This window comes from Zea mays, chromosome 2 (assembly GCF_902167145.1).
Source record: "Zea mays cultivar B73 chromosome 2, Zm-B73-REFERENCE-NAM-5.0, whole genome shotgun sequence".
Taxonomy (NCBI): domain Eukaryota; kingdom Viridiplantae; phylum Streptophyta; class Magnoliopsida; order Poales; family Poaceae; genus Zea; species Zea mays.
This window is the reverse complement of record NC_050097.1, coordinates 4,380,267-4,397,262: the sequence shown is the minus strand read 5'-3', so window position 1 is coordinate 4,397,262 and position 16,996 is coordinate 4,380,267. Positions and strand designations below refer to the sequence as shown.

The following is a 16,996-nucleotide window of genomic DNA, read 5'->3' as shown; positions in this document are numbered from 1 at the left end:
GGGCCCCATAGTTTTTGGGGGCCCAGGGCGGTGGCCCACCTTGCCCCCCCCCCCTAGGGCCGGCCCTGAATGAGCCCGGCACGTTTAAGCAATTACGGACCGGGCCGTTGGCCGAGGGTTAGCCCATGGGTCAGCCCAGCACGGCCCGAAATTCAAATAATACGGGCATTTTCGGGCTTGAGCCGGGTCGAGTCTGGCGGTCCAAATGTACACCTATAGCAAGTATACTGCAGTAGCAATAAAATGAGGGAACAGACAGTCCGAGCCTCGTCCTCCGCCCTGCTGGCGCCTCTTTTCTCTCCTGCGCACTCCTGCGCGATCAAATCCGATTCAACGGCCGAGAAAAAAACCCTGAAAGAGGAAAACAAAAAAAGGAAGAAGAAAAAAACAGGGAGAACCCAAAACTGAGACGAACACGAAGAAGCAAGGAGCAAAGCACACACGAGCGAGCCCATCCCAACCCACGAAGCAGCAGCAGCAGCAGCAGGCAGCCGCCTCGCCACGCGCCCGAGCAACGCCGCCGAGAGAGCAACCCGCCCGCCCGCCGGTGGGCAGTGAGGGCAATTCGTCTTCGGCTGGTCCCCGTCCCGCTCCCGCCCGCCAACCCCAATTGCTCCCCTCCCGAGGTCAGCTCAATTCCTGCTGTTTCTCGGATTCGATTCGGTTCCGCCGGGCGCGCCATCTCCCTCGCCGGAGATCCAGCAGTTACGAGCTCGCCGGGGCCCGGGATCATGCCTCCATTGCTCTAGGGTTTGGGCGGGTAATCCAATTGGCTCGCCTGGCCCGCGGCTTCCATGCTCGATTCAGGCCTGCCGCGCCGCTCCCTGGGCGGCTCCTTGATCCCGCGGCGGTTGGTGTGGCGCCAGCGGAGATGAGATCCCCTCCATGGCCGGCGAGCTGGGAATTCGGGTACGGCCTCGCGCTCTGCAGGAAGCGGCGCAAGCCCTAATGGTTTGATCCTACGGCGTGCTATCCCCAATTCGTTGGTTTCTCTACTCCGGGTCTGATATCGGGGTTTGCTGCGGTGGTAATTGCATGGACACAGTAAGGGAGGAGGCATGGCCAATGGCTGCACCACAGCAGCGGAGGCGGCAGCCGTCAGCTCCACAACAGCAACATCAGAATGGCCGTATTGATCTCAGGGATCTCAAGGCTCAGATGTTGAAGCGGCTTGGTCCGGATCGCTCGCGGAGATATTTTGGCTACTTGAATGGCTACTTATCGGAGAGGCTCAGCAGGCAAGACTTTGAAAAGCTGTGCCTGCAGACCCTGGGGCAGGAGAACCTCCAGCTGCACAACCGGCTAATCCGTGCAATTCTCTACAATGCCTACCAGGGAAAGTGCCCGCCTCCTCCATTGGATGCAGGGAGACCTGTAGGGTCATCAGTAAAGAAGGCTTCTCAGGCTGCTGAAGTGTTGAATACTTGCAATAGTGATGCCAAGTTGTTACAGGTTCAGGGATTGAGATCTGTGGCCACAGCACAGGATCATACTTTGAAAGATAGTATGAATAACATGGGTCCAAAGTGTAGGGTGGCTGCTGTAAATCACAACCAAGTTACTCACGGTGCTTCTGGATCTCTGGAGAATGGTACTATAAATCCAATTGAGTTAAAGAGATTGCATTTTCAACAATGTGAACCTGTAGAGCCACCGGCAAAGCATCCACGTGTGGAACAGTTGCCCCCCAATAATATGCTTTTGCAGAGAAGCATGAGTAGCACTGCAGAACGTTCTGCAGAAATATTAAGAAGTCCTGTACGAGCTCCACTAGGAATTCCATTTTGTTCAGCAAGTGTGGGCGGTGCAAGGAAATTTCCACCTCCACCAATTGTTACAGGTGAGGATCACTTCAACAGCTGTTTTGAGGATGGTGGGCTGTTCAGCACCGAGCTGCTGCATAGACGTATGGAGAAAACAGCAGAAACACTGGGTTTAGCTGGTGTCACTATGCATAGTGCTGAGCTTCTAAATATTGCTCTGGATGAGTACATGAAAAACTTGATTAGGTCATCTGTTGAGTTAGTAGGAGGTAGTGTTCAGAGGGATGCAAGGAAAGGGACACTACCACACAAGAACCAAGTTTATGGAAATCGGATTAATGGTGTCTGGCTGCCAAACCATGTTCATATGCAATCAGGCAGTGGTTCATCAGGAACTACGAATGAGATTGGAAGTAACCAATTGATCTCCGTAAGTGATTTTAAGGTAGCCATGCAGCTAAACCCTCAACATCTTGGGGAGAACTGGCCAGTCCTTCTGGAGAAGATATGTCTATGTTCTTCAGAGGAAAATGACTGACAGATGGCGCCTTTTTACTTCACATTGAAGTTCTGTACCAATGTGCTTCTTGGTGCCCATCCGATGTACATTTGAGCTGGAAGTGGCAAGATTGCAGGCACAACACAGAATATGCACATATGGGGTCAAAGCAGAATTCTGATTCCACGTTCAGCCGTCGGAGTTGTAGTAGTGAAAGAAAGACATTCTTTTTTTCCTGATAAATCATGCCCAAATAAAGGAAAACGTCTTCCGGCCAAGCCATGCAGCTTAGGCCTCATTAGCACTTACAAGGTGGATAGTGTTACATCTAAAAGTCCCAACTTCTATGTAACATCTGGCATAAGGGACTGGGGGCAGCAAAATGCAAGTGTTGCCTTGTAACTTATAGGAAAATGTTCTGTAAGTTTCTAGGTCAGGATGTACATTATTGATTGCAAAATTTTTCTAGGTATCTTCAGTACTAATTTCAGGGATCTCGAATGTTAATTTCATTTAATTCTTTTGTAACTGTGCTATGAGGGTTATATGTTAGATCCCTACCTTTCTACCTTGACGTGCGTGAGTGTCTTTGGGATTAGGTTGGTGCCCCCATACACTTTTTTGGTGTTTATTATACTAAAAAAAGCGAGATGATGCATCGTTGATCACACTGTTCAGAGATGCCCCCCATACACCGTGTTCTTTGATGTCAACATGTCTGAAACAGAGATCCCCGTTCAAAATTTTGTCACTTTCGGTTCTTTCTGTTGTCCAACTTTTTATTTTCCATTCTGTACAATTTCAGTAATATCAGTATTATGTTTCAGAGATAAGAAAAGATATCTGGTCTCTGGTGTCATTTTAAGGCTGTCAAAAGCATTTTCAACTATCGTTATACTGTCCTGTACCGCAAGTATGTTGTATCTGAACTAGTGCTCTTATTGGTGTTGGAGAGGATCAGAGAACCTTGGATGCTGACTGTTTGAATCCCCAATGTTCTCTGGCCGTGTGTGTTCACTTTTGGTTGTCAGTCTGGCATCCAGGCTATCGGCCCAATTGTCCAAGTTTGAACTAAAATTCAGATCTGCCTTTCTAGTGATAACAAGGACTTGTGTTTGTCAGTCAGGCACCCAGCCTATCAGTCCACCTGTCCAAGTTTGAACCAAAATTCAGACCGTCTGCTGCCAGTGGTAACACCTTGTTCATCCATAAATTTCCTTGCTGTCTCATTAACGGTCGCTAAGGTGTATATATACCAGTCTTGTGAACATATATTGATCACGAAAGTTTTGCTTGTGCTTTGCAGACTGAGTGGCAGGTTTATGTATGAAAGATGAGGTGGGTTGCCCTGCTGCTTGGACATGAGAACCCTCGCCCAATACCTTCAGAAATGGAACTGTATCCCGCGAGGTGATTGATTGGCTGCGGCGGCACCGAGCAAAGTACAGAGCCGGTACTGTGGTCTCTCTATCTCTCTTCTCTTCCTTAGAAAGATGAAACTGTGAATATTTACATCCGGGCGAAGGAAACGAAAGGCGCAGCAGCAGGGCTGTACTGTACCCTGTATGTAGCATGTAATATGTACACACAGCCGCAGATGAGCGGCTCTCGCATCACAGGGCAAGGCTGCACAGGGTGGCACGGCAGCTGGCAAGCAAAGCCGAAGGGGCAGCAGGAGGAAGGAAAAGCATCAGGGTGTCGTCGTCGTCCTCCTCCTCAGCAGCGCCGGCGCGGGTCCATCTTGTGGTGGCGGCGCAGCCAGACGAGCGCGCGCGCGCCCTTTGGCGAGGGCTCGCGCGCCAGCCTCTCCGTCTCGGCCCGCTGCAGCATCTCCCACATCACCTGCACGTCCTCGTACGCGCACGTCTGGACGTCGTCGTGGAGCTTCACCAGGACGCCGTGGCCGCCGTCTGCATGCACACACAGGCAAGCACGTAACGTATGATCAGCTTCAGCTAGCTGTTTGTTTTCTTCCGAAAAGGAAAAAAAAAGTAAAGGTGTATTACGTTACGTATTTATTTATAAGAAAAAAATATATGTAATTCCTTGCACACAGCTGGAGCTATGTTGTACACCTCTCTTTCGTGTGAGCGTGACAGGGGAACGGAAAGATGCGATGCTTCTGGCAGTGGCAGGCAGGCAGCGCATGCGTTCCTGCGACCGCCTGAGAGATGGATGCCTGCCATGCATGGCCCATGGTTGCCTCCCGCTGTTCACTTGAGCCACTGCTCGCAGTCACAGCATGAGCAGCGTCAGCAACAGCCAGCCTTCGATGGGAGTCATCAGGGACAGGACTGGTCACTAGTCACGGGGGACAAGAAGGGTTCAGAGTACTCCTACAGGTCAGATTCTCTCTCTGTTTCCGCTCCAGAGCTGTTGCTGCTCGCTCCTTGTAAACAGTAGTAGAAGTAGAACCCAATGTCTCCATCGATATTACAATACACCTGAATGTGTACATTAATTGATTATTTGGCGTACGCGCCACGCAGCTCCACATGAGAAAGTGACCCACGTAGTGATTAAACTATGCATGGCACGGGTGCGACGTTGATGCCAACTGGTCGTTTGGAGATTAATCAGTTGGGCATGCATGGTTAAGTCAGTGAGTCAAATAAAGATGCTAGTGTGTTGCTACAGCATGCCACGGCGGCATCGCTTCTTCGTCACTGCATGCAGGCCCAGGAGCAGCCGGTTGTCACCTGGCAAATGATGGCCATGCATGTGTCTGTGTGTTTTTGCTAATTTCCTATAGTTTTCCTACTGTAGATGATGCATGCACGGCTCTATATTTACTTGAGTTCCTAGATGTCGATATCTACCAAGAGTGACGTGTGGCGATATATGTAGACCTGGTATAGGTTCCGGCTGGCTGCGCGCGGACACAACGAGCATTATTATGGCTTTCAATTCCGCTATATATACTACTACCATATGTGATGACTGATGAGGGCAGTTACCAACTTAGGCCTTGTTTGGATACTATTAATTGTATTCACATCAATACACGTGTATTGGATTGAAGTGTAAGCTTAAACTAATTTATTTATGTTATAATCCACTTAGATTAAAATGAATCCGAGTATCCAAACAAGTCTTTATGGATTAAAATGAATACACTTAGTCTTTGTTCGGTTATTCTTGTACCATATAGTTTGAATAAGATTAGAAAAAAATAAAAAAGATTTTTTTTGCCTTACTCAAGATTTAAACCTACTCAATCCCAGGTATCCATATGGATTGAGATCAAACCAAACATGTCCTTACCATGCGACGTATAGTTTCTATGTCTAATAATTCTAAAAACCATGTTATAATTAAAAACAATATTTTCAATGAATAGTCTTTCCGGAGTACATCTCATTTAAAGTATCATTATTTCCATTGGATATATAGATGTGTGTGTATGCGCGTATAGTAATTTCTATAATACGTAAATGATAATAGTAGGTGTATGTATATATGGATATAGCTGTGTGTGCATGCGGCTTGCGTGCGTGTAATAAAATACAAGTAAAAACTCCCTCAAAGTTTGACTCTAGCAAGGGTACAAACAATTAAAACATGCATGCATCCTGCACGCACGCACTCGCCGACAGACCAGCCGAGTTGGAGACACCGCAACCGCATGCACCTCACATCCAGCCACGTGCCGCACGATCGAAACAAAAAAACATCCTATCCTACTACTGCAATAGTAGTACGTACGGAGTACTCTGTACTCCTCCTACTTGGTGCACGCGGAAACAAGAAGAAAAAAAAAGCAAAGCTGCAAACTTCCATGCATGCGTTGTGCGGTGTCCAAGCCACACTGACCGCTGCTCACGCCATGAGAGCTCGCGCTGCTTTGTCCTCTTGCACGGGAGCAAAACGACACGGCCACGCATGACTCATCGATGTGCATGCATGTGAGTGCGGTGCGCGCGCGCATGATGATCGCCGTCAGCTCGTCACCCCGCTAATACAATACAAACCGCACGCGCGACACGTGTTTGGTCTGACGACGGCCAGAGAAGAAGCAAACTAGCTTGGTGGCGACCTGGCTAGAACTGAACAGATAACCGATCACAATGTTTTCATTTACACATTGATTGCAACAAGGTTAGTCTAGATTAAGTACTGAAACGATGCGTTCAGCGGCTCTAATCTAAAACGAGGCTAGAGACCGATCGGACGGGATCTATACATATATTCATATTGTGAGGAATTGTTCAGGATCACGGACTGATGACTGACTGTTCGCCATGCAGACAAAAGAAATCGATCAGTATAAACCAATCAAGGCAGGCAGGCAGGCAGGCATGCAGTTGGAGAGACTACAACATTCACAGTTTCACACACACAAGAACAACAAGAAGAAGCAGCAGCTTTAATTATTTGGATGCTGGTGTTTTGATGAATGAATGAGTGAGTGAGGAATGGACGGATAATAGTACAAACAGCGGCGGCGATCATGATATATTACCTTCTTTCTTATGTCGCGTCGTCAGCCGGGCGGCGGCGGCGATCCACGCGCGCTTCACCGGCACCACCACCGCCTTCTGCCACCACTCCATCGACACCGCCGCGGCCGTCAGTGCCCTTTGCCAGACAGACAGACAGAGAGAGAGAGAGAAGAGAGACAGGAGAGATGGAAGAAAGAAGGAGCAGGAGAGAATCAATCACATGGACTGTGAACAGAAGCGGCGAGCTTAAGTAGTAGTAGTACAACAAAGAAAGGAAGGAAGAAAGGGGGAGGAGACGCCGCCGCCGCCTGCTGCCAGTGCCACCTAACCCCTGTTGGATACCCTACACGTTGCCTCGGGCCCTGCGCCAGGCGCCCATTCCTAATACGCTCCCCCCTCCCTCGGCCATGCATGCATGCTCACCGTCTCTGCCACGCAAATAAATCATCAAAAAAGCTAATTAAGCAAGCAATCCCGCGTGGAGGATAAACTAGCTAGCCGTCGTGTATCTGTTGGATTGGTTTCCCACAAGCAAAGCAAAGCGAAGCAAAGCTTTATTAACTGGTATCAAGGTCTCTCTCACGCATATCACCTTCTCTTCTCACCAGATTATTTACTAGTACTAGTTTAGTTTCCATGTGTAGTACGTCTGATCTGGGTCGAATAGATGAAAGGGTAGTGTACCACCAGATCCTTTCATGCCATTGCCAAGGAGAGCTGAGAATCCCCTAGATCACGCATCCCCGGCCCAGATGTGGCAACAAATTAAGTCAGGTATAGGATTTCTGCAGATTTCTTGTTCCAGTACTATTGACTATCGCGATGTGAACCTGCACAAGCGCAAGGCCGTGGCAGCATGGCATGTCGAGAAATAATCAGCGATCTTGCAGGTATAAACTGTGTGTCAGAAGGAGGACTGATGAGGCTCTTTGGACGCTTCCGCTCGCTCCACATACATACATACATGGGCCACTCCGTGGCACAGCTCACAAGTCTTTCGAGTCAACCCAAAGACTTTTTGGCAATGCACGATGAGAGTAATTAAGGACAATGACGATATGCGTTCCTTTCAGCAGTTCATATCTGAACCCACCACGATTTCTGGGACAATCGAAGCATCGATTCGACTCCGGTGGTTGGATGTTGGAACAAATTGGATGGTGTATTATTGCTCCAAATAAACTGAAAACAAGAAGTTACCCCTTCTCGTGTATCAAACTATTCTAAGTTCTTCATATACTCTTTTGAAAGCTTGGAGCTCATTATTAGTTCCTGCTCCTTCACCAGCGAGTACCCTGACTCAATCAATGCTTCCAGTGTTGGCTGGTCGAGGGAGAAACATGACATCAAGACGGGCGAAGGAATTAGCAGCAGTCTAATCTGTGCAACTCATCTACTCCCTCCAGTCAGAAGAGCACGACCGATTCAGACGCGAGACATGCTGCTGGCCAGCTTGTTTCCTGAATGTCTGTCTGAACGTCTTGCTGTCCTCACTGGAGGTAGTAGGCGGCTAGTCTATATGCAGAGACCGACGACTGTGTTGCTTTAGTATCGAATACCTTTGGGGGTATAAACGTTGGAAGCTCCTCGCCTTTCTTTCGCTTAAGAAGCTTCTCATTTAGCTGTTCATGCCCACCGATTTCTTCGACCCACTGCAGTGCAAGGGAAACGGTGATATGTGACGTAGGCTATCTCTGAATATGAACGGCATTTTTGGAAGTTGCAGTGGGCAAAAAAGCACCCCCTCCCTTTCCATACTAAATACCCTGACACAGGCCCACCACCCACATCTATATTTTCAGGATTTATTTAGCTCTAGTCATGTATGTAGTCATTACATGCCAAACATGACCCAGATGCTATATATGCTTCCACGGCAAACAATTTACCTGACAAACCAAAAAAAAAAAATGCACAAGCATATATGTTACGCATTTGCTGAAACTAAAAGGGACTAAAATAGAGATAATCCCTCTTTCAGTTCATGTGTTTGACAATTTAGGGACTAAAATAGATGAACTAAAAATTAGTCCCTAGAAACCAAACACCCCCTAACAGACATAGAATCCTAGATTGTTGCACAAGCACAGCCTAAAGCTACTTTTTCCAAAACCAACCATATGAATTTTAAATAATATCTTTATAAAATAGAAAAAATACCTCCAAGATAGCCTGATCATATGTCCTGGATCTCAAAGCTCCATAGAAGTCCAGAGCTGCAGAATGCTCATTTAGTTCTTGCATAAGATTTTTTCGAACAATGAAGTGGACTGCTTATGAGCTTTGCTATTATTTCTCTGCCCAGCAGTACCAATATTCTATCGGGCTTGTAGATAACTAGATTATTTTTTAACAGAAACAAAGCATTTGCTGATCAATAGACACTAATTTCACTCAAATGTAAAACTGAACCTATAGTCGATGTGAACACCAACTGATAAGAAATGCTAAACAACATCCTTACAACGATGGATTCTATTCTAACAGCGTGATACACAAGTGAAAAAATGGAACTCCAATTATGGTGGCAAAAGGTACCTTGGTTTGGAAATGCGTCTACAATTCTTGATACTTCTTCAACAGATAATCCATCCTTTATATACATGCCATGAACAATACTAATTATATCTTCACGGTTGGGCTGCCTGTTCAAAGCACAAAATGGTGGTTACTACGTTGCAAGCAAGAAATACCAAATTGTAGAATATTAAAGGAATAGAGAAAATGCCTCACAAAATCAGTTACTATCTTCAGACTATCACATTTTGTACGGTATAAAATACCAATGCCAAGAAGACAAGCAAACACCTAATTATACACAAGGCTAAAGCAAAATACTCCAGTCCAAAAGTTTCAGTTGGTGCTACATCATTGTACAGAACTGCTCCAGATAGGACAACATACCAGTAGAATTTTTCCATTCTCCCATCACGAATTAAGGGTGCATATAGAGTTGAAAAATCATTTCCAGTAACTATTATTGGCACCCTGTGTGTAACATCAGATTCTCTCCATTTCTGGCCGATGCTCACCCTAGTAGGATTATCTGCCAAATTCATCAAAGTTCCAACAGCTATTTGATTATTGACCGTCATCTGCGTGTTTCCTGGCAACAAAAGAACCACCACATAACACTAAGTTTCTTTCTAATAACTATAACCTTGAACAACAAACTCAAAGAAGATTCAGAAACTGCATACATTATATTCCTGACCCAAAAGAAAAAAATATTCATAAACATACAGAAGAGAGGTTTCATCCTTGCAAATAAAGCTTGCCAAATAGCATGTAACTGGTAAAATGGACAGTCCCTAAAAAATAATCATGTACAAAAGATAACCCACCAAATCTTCCAACACCAGCATCTAGATCGTTGATCATCAAGCAACTCATTTTCCCCTGTATCACCCAAAATCTTATGAAAATCAAGTGGTTTCTTGTGAAAAAAGTAAATCAACAAAATTCACAGCATGTTTAGTCTGGTACATCTCCAGGGAGCAAAACAATTATGAACTAGCAACAGCACCAAATTTTGGTATTTCAGGAACACTTTCACCATGTCAACATTTTATTAGCAATTGACAGAATCAGAAAAGGTTTTCTTTGGCGTGGTCGAAAAGATGCTAGAGGAAGACATTGTCTCGTGGCCTAGGGAAGAGTGTGTAGACCCCTTGAGCTCGAAGGACTGGGTATCTTCAGAGCTAGGATGGGCACTCAAGATGCGGTGGGGTTGGCTGCAAAAAATTGAGCCAAACCGCCCCTAGTCTTCTCTACCTCTTCATGTTCCAAAACAAATTCGAGATTTCTTAAAAATGGCCATGCAATCTAAGGTCGGAAATGGGGCCTCCATTCTCTTTTGGGGTGATCATTGGATTGGAGAGCAGCGAGTAGCTGATATTGCCCCTCGCCTTATGGAGACAATTCCTAGCAGAATGATTAACAGGACGACAGTTTAGGAGGCGGTCAGAGATAAGCTATGGATTAATGATATCTTGGGGGCGGGGGGGGGGGGGACTGTCAGTTGGTGCTGTTGCAGACTTCCTTTGTCTTTGGGATATTGTTGCACAGGTTGAGCTTCAGCTGAACAAAGAAGACCATATCTTTCGGTTGTCTGTAATGGCAAATACTTGGCTAAAGCTGCCTATGAGGGGCTTTTTCTTGGATCTGTGCAATTTGAACATTATGAGAGGATTTGAAAAACTTAGGCACCGCCAAACTGTCGTTTCTTCATGCGGTTGGCTACCCTTAAGAAGTGTTGGACAGCTGATAGGCTTGAAAAGCGTGGGCTTGATCACCCAGAAAGATGTCTTTTCTGTGACCAGGAAGGGGAGTCAATTGATCATCTACTTGTGGCTTGTGTCTTCTCTAGACAATGTTGGTTCCTCATGCTTAGACAATTTAGGCTTCAAGGTTGAGCACCACAACCAAACAATCAAAGTTTCATGGATTGGTGGAAAGATGTCAGTGAAACTGTTGCTGGTCCTATCTGAGATGGTCTCAATTCCCTGATTATTTTGGGAGCATGGGTGTTGTGGAATCATAGAAATAGATGTGTTTTTGACGGCCAATCTCCTGGTATAAACTCAGTTTTATCTCATGTTGGAGAGGAGCGTCGGGTGTGGGAATGTTCTGGAGCCAAGGGGCTGAGCTTTCTTGCAGCTGCCCCTGCCCCTGCCACGCCCTAAGGTGGTTTATAGTACTAGTTTGATAGATGGATCAATTTATGTATGTTAGATCTTGGCCGCCATGAGGCGGTTCTCTGTATCTCGGTCTATGTAAGGCATGTACTTTGTTACTCTTATTAATATAATGATACACAAGTCTCCCGCGTGTTCGAGAAAAAAACATTTTATTAGCAATCCATATGAAAGTAAATGATAAACTAACATAATGAAGCAGATTAGACAACTATACCCCCATGTATGCAGATGATTGACTTCTGTGATTAAACTTCGCAAGTTTGCAAAACAGAAATACTCTTTCACGCTCACTATTTAGAAAGAGGAACTTAAACATAAAATGCTCAAATCTAAGACCGAGTAGCTGCAAACACCTTCTTACTTGGTTTTGGATTACTTGGGAGGCAGTTCTGTATCTATCACGTATTAGCCTCCCGGGTTCACCTGCAAACAGAGCACAAAAATACCTGAGCAACCAACATGCAGCTACACTCTCAGCCATTCAACAGATAGAAAAGGGCAGACCCTGTGTCAGAGACTCCCACATGAGTGGTGTCTTGGGAAGGGATAAACCGAGGCAAGCATCCCCCGTAAATACAGAGAAGCTGCTTCAAACTTGTGACTCAGTAAGACAAGACCTCTCTCACCACTGCAGCAGGTCCTCCTATGCAACAGATAGAAAAATGTGGGGGGCGTGGGATCCCAACCAATTCCTACTATTTCTGCACATTTAGATCCAGTTAAACATACTGGGAGCTGATTTTCCTTCATAACTAATATGGAGAGACCCTTCTCCCTCATATTCCTAAAATTGGTAGTTCTGAACAAGTTTTATCCACTTGAAGCTGGCCGACTAACAGAAACACCAAGAACCAAATTTGACGGTTCACACTTCCCAACTAATAAAATACTCAAAGAAAGTATATACAAAGGAAAGGAAGTGAAACAACTTTTTCAATGTTTGGAGAAGTTCACATTAGTATGAAAAATAACGAAGTGAGAAACACTTGAACAGCAGGGTAAAGTATGGCACAATGATAAACACAAAGGGATATATAGTTCAAGTGATTCTTGACCTGCTTTTTCAGATTCTAGTTCGCCTGCAGACATAATTACTGGCTCCACACCCATTGCTCTAAATATAAGTTCAGTCTGGAATGTTTTCCCTTGGCCTTTTCCGCCCCAGATCCCTGCAGAGTGCAGTCAATCAGGGTCAATTACATTAACTGATATCAAGAATAGACTACAGAAACAAATAACTGGGTCACTCTACCAAGTATTAGGGGAACCTTGATATTATTAAGAAGATGCGCAATGTAGTTCTTTACAATGTGGCATGCTGCAAACAACAAATAGTCCTTTAGATTTTAGTATTTGTACCTGGGAAGAAGAACAAGAAATATGTTAAGCATACTAGAAATGTCCATGTTCCTGAAGAATTAAGTTGTTTGTATGTACTGTACAGCAACAGCTCACTCGCAAAACTCAGAATCAATTATTAAAGATGAGTTTAGCAGAAAAATCATTCATTTATATATGCATGATAGTTACTAACAATTCATCTGCAGTCTGACCTCAGGTTATCTACGTATTTGACTAAAACATATCCAGTCTAATGATTTGGTTGGCTTATATTTATTTTCTTTATAAAAAGAAGGTCGTCTCATGCTAACCACTCCCATTTAATCCATTAATTGTCACGCCAAGTCCAATAGCAAAAGTAAAAACTGAGAATTGACAAATGCAAATCGAAAGAAGCACTTATATACTCCCTCCGTACTGAAATACAGTGTATTTTCATTTCTCCTAAAGTCCTAAGTCAAACCACCTCATGTTTCACTAAAATTATAGGAAAATATGTTAATTTCTACCACATCAAAAAGATAAGTTATAAAAATACATTCCATAATGTTTCCAATGGAGCTTATATGGTGTCAAAAATATCATGGTTTTTTCTATGAATTTGGTCTAACTTAAGATGGGTTGAGTTAGCACAAATGAAACCACAATTTCAGGATGGAGGGAGTCGAAAGTTATTGACTGTTCAATTTTATACCTTAATATACAGGAATATTTGCCAGGTTCCTTTTATGTTAATTAGCTTACCAACTTTATCCTGCAACCAAATGAATCAGCAGCGTCAAATCTTCGCCAATCGGATATCAGAAAAAAACCAAATAAAAGCAGGATAATCGCATGTGATCCAATACCAAAAGTAACTCACGAGGAAGGCAGGTGCGATGTAGTAATCCCCCTGCAGGTACTCGAACGTTCTAGTTGCCTTCTGCCGGTAGTCGAACACGATATCCGCTGCAACCACGTTGCACCCCAAGCTATCAAAATCTTTTAACTCGTCCCTTTGATTTTGTTTCCAAGCATATCAATATGTTTAAACAGTACACTGAACTAAGCTGAGCAAACATTGTTCTTTATTCTTATCAAATGCAGGTATGTCGATTTAGTATTTTTGCGATTCACGGCGCTTCATGGAATCAGTGGACTGTAGGAGAGCCGATCTGGTTTCAGAGCACGTACAGTCTTTCCCGAGGAAGTTTCCGACGAAGAGTTCGTCGACGATGCCGGACCGTGCGCCAACGGTGATGTTCAAGTTGTCAGCCTCCTTCCCGAGGCGGTAGAGGTAGTCGTCCCCCTCCACATCTCTGTCCTCCCACGACGACTGCTTCGACAGCCGCCGGCGCCCCGACTCTCCCTCCTCGCCGCCGGTTGCCGGCGGTTGCGACGACGAGGCGGACGAGCATCGGATGGGCAGGAGGCAGCCCCGGATCGAGGTTCTGGAGGTGGCGCTGGAGTTCCGCCGGCGGGGGCGGGACAGATGGGGATGGGGAGAGGAGGCGGCGACGGAGGTGGTGGCCATGGCGGGGAGTAGCCGCGCCACGCTGCAGTGTGCGTGTGACGGTGTGACCTGTGTCTGTGTGGGAGAGATCGGCGGTCGTTGGGAAGCTCGTACGGCATTTCTGGCCTTATCTATAACGGTCGTTCAGGAACACACAAGAACCAAAAAAGACATCGCTTTAACAATTCATAATCTTAGGATATTTGAAAGTACATTCATCCCTTTTGTGAGTTTTGGTGATTTGGATAACAACACATTTAAAGGTCTAACGAGTTTGCTAAGTGTTGAACAGGAAATTCAGTATGATGAACATACTTGAATAGTGTATAATGATCAGTGAACAAAGGTTCAACACGAGGTTAAATAACCAATGAGACAATGCAAATGGATATAATATGATCTCTATATTGGTTTGAATATATGGACAAGATCTGAGAAATCATTACATACATATGACCAGAATAGAGGACAAAGTGATTTAGAGGATTGGTCAAGCCAAAGAGAATAAGATATGAGGAATCGTGAATTGGCTTGACCATATTTCTGTCAGTCCATATATGCTTCTATGAGAATCAAACTAGAGCTTGATTGATCTTGATAGTTATATCTAGAAGACATTCAAGCAAGGTTCACAATATTGAAGAAATGATTCTCTCAATGGATGCTCAATATGATGTAACTCAAGAATGGCTTGATAGGGTGAAGATAGCAAGGAAAGGGCTTCGAGGAACTAAGCGAAGGGGAAGGCCAAGCGACGGCTTGTAGACCAAGGTACCATGGCTAAGGTGAAGAAGAGAGTACTTGCACTAAGTCGATGAACTAATCAGCTATGAAGAGTTACAACATGTTGATGCATCAGTAAGATGACTTGAAGCCATGATTTGAACTCATATAAGGTGATATGGTACAAGTCACAGGGTTTGATTTGAGTTTGCTTCAAAAGGTGAGACAAAGATGTTTGTGATCCTTATGAAGCAATGCCATGGAGCAATCACACATGAGACACCAATGACTCAAGGAGTTTACTTCAATTTATTTTATTTAACTTGAGTATAGGAATCGTCGTACTATAAAGGGGGATCCAAAAAGAAGGTTGGTGTTTGCCAAAGCTCAAACCTCTCTATTCAAAAGCTATTTTTGAAAAGCAAAAATCTCTTTAACATTCTATGGTTGACCGTGGTTAGGGTTGAGAAACCTAGAGTGTTCTTGCTGAAAAGCAGCTGAACTTCTTCAACTGCAACTGAGCTTTCCAGCTGAACTTGACTTCAGCTGAGTTGAGCTTCTTCAGCTGCAGCTGAGCTTTTCAGCTGAGCTGAACTTCAGCTGAGTTGAGCTTTCTCAACTTCAGCTGAACTCAACTTCAGCTGTGAACCTCTTTGACCATACACCAGCTGAACTTGCCTCCGGGCAGTTGAGCTGGGGTTTTCTCTCCTAAACTCTCTGGTCAAGACCAGTTGAACTGGTCCTAAGGGGCAGTTCAGCTGGTCTCTGACCCCTCTGACCTCTGACCAACAGTCTGCAAGTCAGACTGGCAAACAGGTCGCCAGAGGTGTCAGGGGAGGTTCAACCGCCCTAGGGGGAGGTTCAACCAGTCTGGTCAACCCTGACCAGTCTGCAGGTCAGTCTGCGCGTCAGTCTGCCAGTCAGACTGGCAGACAGGCTGCCAGGCCTGCCAGGGGAGGTTCAACCGCCCTAGGGGGAGGTTCAACCGGTCTCAGGCAGAAAAATCTGCCCAACGGCTAGTTTTGAGCTCCACCTATATATACTACCTCCTACCTCTCTCCCCAAAGTAGTGAGCACGATTTGAACTCCATTTCTAACCCAAGAAACACCTCCCTCTCTCTCACACACATCTCTTGCCTCTCCCATTTCAAATCTTTGGAGAGAAATCTTTGAGTGAGCTTGAGAGCTGCGGTTTTGTGCTTCATCTCTAAATCTCTCTTGCTCTTCTTCTTCATTCGAGCTTTGGTACTACATCGAGTTCTTTGTGGATTCATTACTCTTGGAGCTTCTAGCTCCTAGACGACTAGGTGTCTCTTGTGAGTCTCCAAATCTTGTGGAAGACCACAAGAAAGTTTGTATTACCCGCTCGTTTGAGCAAAGATTATTGTGTGGGCTTGACCTTTGTGGTCGGCAAAGGGAGGATTAGGGTTGAAAGAGACCCGGCTCTTTGTGGGCGCCTCAACGAGGAAGTAGGGCACCTTTTGTGGTGTGACCGAACCTCGGGATAAATCTTGTGTCTCTTGCGTTCTTGCTCATTGTGTTTGTTCATGTTCTTCGTTCTCTCACCATTCCGTGGAAGATTGTTTATATCTTTTTGGTGTGTGGATTTTGAGAAGTGCCCTTCTCAGATCTACTACTTTGAACCCTGTGGATCATTTAGAACATCTCATTTCCAAAGTTAACTGGGTGAATTTTGAGATCAATTCAGTTTTACCCAGTTTGCTTCTAGTTTTTGTTGAAACAGTTTTAACTTGCCTATTCACCCCCCCCCTCTAGGCAACTTTCAATTGGTATCAGAGCCTAATCCTCGTTCTAACGTTTAACCGCGTGAGGAAAGATCATGTCGGGGGGACTAAGAAACGAAAGTGCTTCTAAGCTTGAAAAAGCTGAGGTTGCCTCGACTTCATCTTTTGGTGCAGATATTGATCCTAGGGCAATAGACCTTGCCATGAGAATCGCCGAAAGGATGTTCCTCAAAATGAAGGAAGATGAGGCGAAGAACATTATTGAAGAAGAAGAAAATGATCGATGGAGAC

General features: G+C 45.1%; 3 protein-coding genes across 3 annotated transcripts; 1 reads left to right on the top strand and 2 right to left on the bottom strand.

Annotated features, from left to right (window-relative positions):
* Positions 1-260: 260 nt before the first annotated feature.
* LOC103645818 (uncharacterized) lies at positions 261-3,013 on the top strand. Its single transcript, XM_008670539.4, has one exon. The coding sequence runs from the start codon at positions 1,036-1,038 to the stop codon at positions 2,299-2,301; it is 1,266 nt and encodes a 421-aa protein (XP_008668761.1). The 5' UTR covers positions 261-1,035; the 3' UTR covers positions 2,302-3,013.
* A 706-nt stretch (positions 3,014-3,719) lies between these two features.
* Positions 3,720-6,926, bottom strand: LOC100275046 (uncharacterized). The gene is made up of 2 exons (NM_001159434.2): positions 6,725-6,926; positions 3,720-4,172 (listed from the first exon to the last, which is right to left on the bottom strand). Exons 1-2 carry the CDS (start codon positions 6,813-6,815, stop codon positions 3,979-3,981), a joined length of 285 nt encoding a protein of 94 aa, NP_001152906.1. The 5' UTR covers positions 6,816-6,926; the 3' UTR covers positions 3,720-3,978.
* A 799-nt stretch (positions 6,927-7,725) lies between these two features.
* Positions 7,726-14,323, bottom strand: LOC103645817 (ribulose bisphosphate carboxylase/oxygenase activase 2, chloroplastic). Its single transcript, NM_001364552.1, has 12 exons — positions 13,919-14,323; positions 13,608-13,693; positions 13,490-13,499; positions 12,657-12,722; positions 12,460-12,573; positions 11,766-11,827; positions 10,049-10,103; positions 9,609-9,810; positions 9,243-9,349; positions 8,865-8,920; positions 8,264-8,356; positions 7,726-8,027 (listed from the first exon to the last, which is right to left on the bottom strand). The coding sequence occupies exons 1-12, from the start codon at positions 14,256-14,258 to the stop codon at positions 7,923-7,925; spliced, it is 1,296 nt and encodes a 431-aa protein (NP_001351481.1). The 5' UTR covers positions 14,259-14,323; the 3' UTR covers positions 7,726-7,922.
* Positions 14,324-16,996: the final 2,673 nt, after the last annotated feature.